This window comes from Trichinella spiralis, assembly GCF_000181795.1.
Source record: "Trichinella spiralis strain ISS 195 chromosome Unknown Scfld6817, whole genome shotgun sequence".
NCBI lineage: Eukaryota > Metazoa > Nematoda > Enoplea > Trichinellida > Trichinellidae > Trichinella > Trichinella spiralis.
This window is the reverse complement of record NW_003533756.1, coordinates 1-1653: the sequence shown is the minus strand read 5'-3', so window position 1 is coordinate 1653 and position 1653 is coordinate 1. Positions and strand designations below refer to the sequence as shown.

The following is a 1653-nucleotide window of genomic DNA, read 5'->3' as shown; positions in this document are numbered from 1 at the left end:
ACAATAGATTCAAAGAGAGCACTTTTTATTGAAAAATAAGGATAACAAACACGTAAGCGAAAAAAAATGCTGAAATGAGTTGCGTGCCTGCATGTTCACCAAGTGAAACAGTAAGCAGTCACAACGTATAGAACTCTGTTCATGAAACCCTCACAAAATATGCTCAGGGTGATCATCCTCCACACGAACAACTTGCCAATGAGTCGCGTTACGCCGATGCTGTGACGCTTTGTAGAAGCGCTTTCTTCTTCGAATTCACCTTCCAATTCGGCTCGCATGTTCGGATCTTCTACATTTCGCAATGCTTCTCCTTGTTCTCGTAATTCATATTACATTCTGCGGATGGCACCGAACCGCGACTGGCAAAGATTCAGCAATTCCGTGCGGGTACTTTTGGAATAATTTTGCTCTTCGCTGCTCTTGCGTTTAAAATCTTCGCTACAAATCTTCGTATTTTTCAATAATACCAATATTATCAATTTCACTAGCTCATCAAATTTTATCATATATTCGAACACTGTTCAATTTGGAAAATGGAAAACGTAAAACAAATCGAATATGAAAGCTTGAATAGACATGCCTTGCGTTGAAATAGCTGCTCTGCTCGTTCCAGATGCTCGGTGCTGCATTGTTGAGTGGGACTGCCCGTCACTACGATGCGCGTATTTCATCATGCGTTTCATAGCTGGTTATAACTACAGTGGCCAGCGCTCGATTTTTCGCCTTTTGTATCGTTGATGCAGCATTCAGCTTCACATATTCATGCGGTTTGCTGTTCAACAGTATTTTGTGTAGCGCTTTCAGAAAGGTATTTAGAAACGCGTTTTCAGAAAGGTATTTAGAAACGCCTTTTCACTGACGCGTTTGCCATCTTTCAGAACGATATACACAGCATTTTCAAAAATAATAGGTTTTTCTATTACCGCACTGCGTTGCCGTACCTTATCTTTGTCAGCATTCACCAGGCTTTGGAGAGTTCACCTTGTGCGGTCACAATACTGATGGTTAATTGCCCGTTCGATATAGGGGATCAGGAGGATCTGGTCGAGGACGTGAGGGATTAGAAATGTCCAGAAACCTGAGCTGGAATTGAGTTGCTGAGCGGTCAGGGTTTGGTATCTTGATCGTAAATACGCGCATCAGAGCGTCCAGGCGCCGACTCCTGGTCACCAAATAACCACATTCGCATTAATTCAAAGATTTGTGGTTGCCAGGGCTAAGACTACTTCTCAGGATAACCAGAGCATCATCTGGGGGCCTTAACGAAGTCAGTGGACGTCTCCATGGAAAGCAGCGCTTGATCAGCATCAAGAGTGCGGTTGTACTCTGCGGTCGATTGCTTGATGCTGGGGAATTTGGATATCGTTAGATGGTATGTCAGATGTGACAGCACGTAAGTCCAGCACGCGTCCATTTTCTGCCAAGGAGCATAATTTCCGCTTCTGAGGAGTCTAACCGTTGGATCTTCATTTGCTGACTTCGCTGCAACGCATCCACATGTGCATATACGTGGGGTGATAACAATGAATATAAAATAACTCTTGCTGGTAAAAAAATAGTAGTGGACACGCACAATTCCAAACAAGTGATTCCTCAAATCACTGCTGGTCATTACGATGAATGAAGCATAATCAAATTTTTCTATAAAATGTC

General features: G+C 43.0%; 1 protein-coding gene across 1 annotated transcript; it reads left to right on the top strand.

The window, feature by feature from the left end:
• Positions 1-576: 576 nt before the first annotated feature.
• On the top strand, positions 577-1369 carry Tsp_14334 (conserved hypothetical protein). The gene is given in 4 exon segments (XM_003365947.1): positions 577-688; positions 702-808; positions 911-1004; positions 1215-1369. 4 exon segments carry the CDS (start codon positions 577-579, stop codon positions 1367-1369), a joined length of 468 nt encoding a protein of 155 aa, XP_003365995.1.
• The last annotated feature ends 284 nt before the right edge of the window (positions 1370-1653 follow it).

Excerpts from the sequence above, each read along its gene's own strand:
- Tsp_14334 (XM_003365947.1), top strand. The coding sequence starts at position 577 with ATGCCTTGCGTTGAAATAGCTGCTCTGCTCGTTCCAGATGCTCGGTGC. Across the intron at positions 809-910 it reads TGTGTAGCGCTTTCAGAAAG|GTTTTTCTATTACCGCACTG; the intron begins GTATTTAGAAAC and ends CAAAAATAATAG. Across the intron at positions 1,005-1,214 it reads GTGCGGTCACAATACTGATG|GGCTAAGACTACTTCTCAGG; the intron begins GTTAATTGCCCG and ends TGTGGTTGCCAG.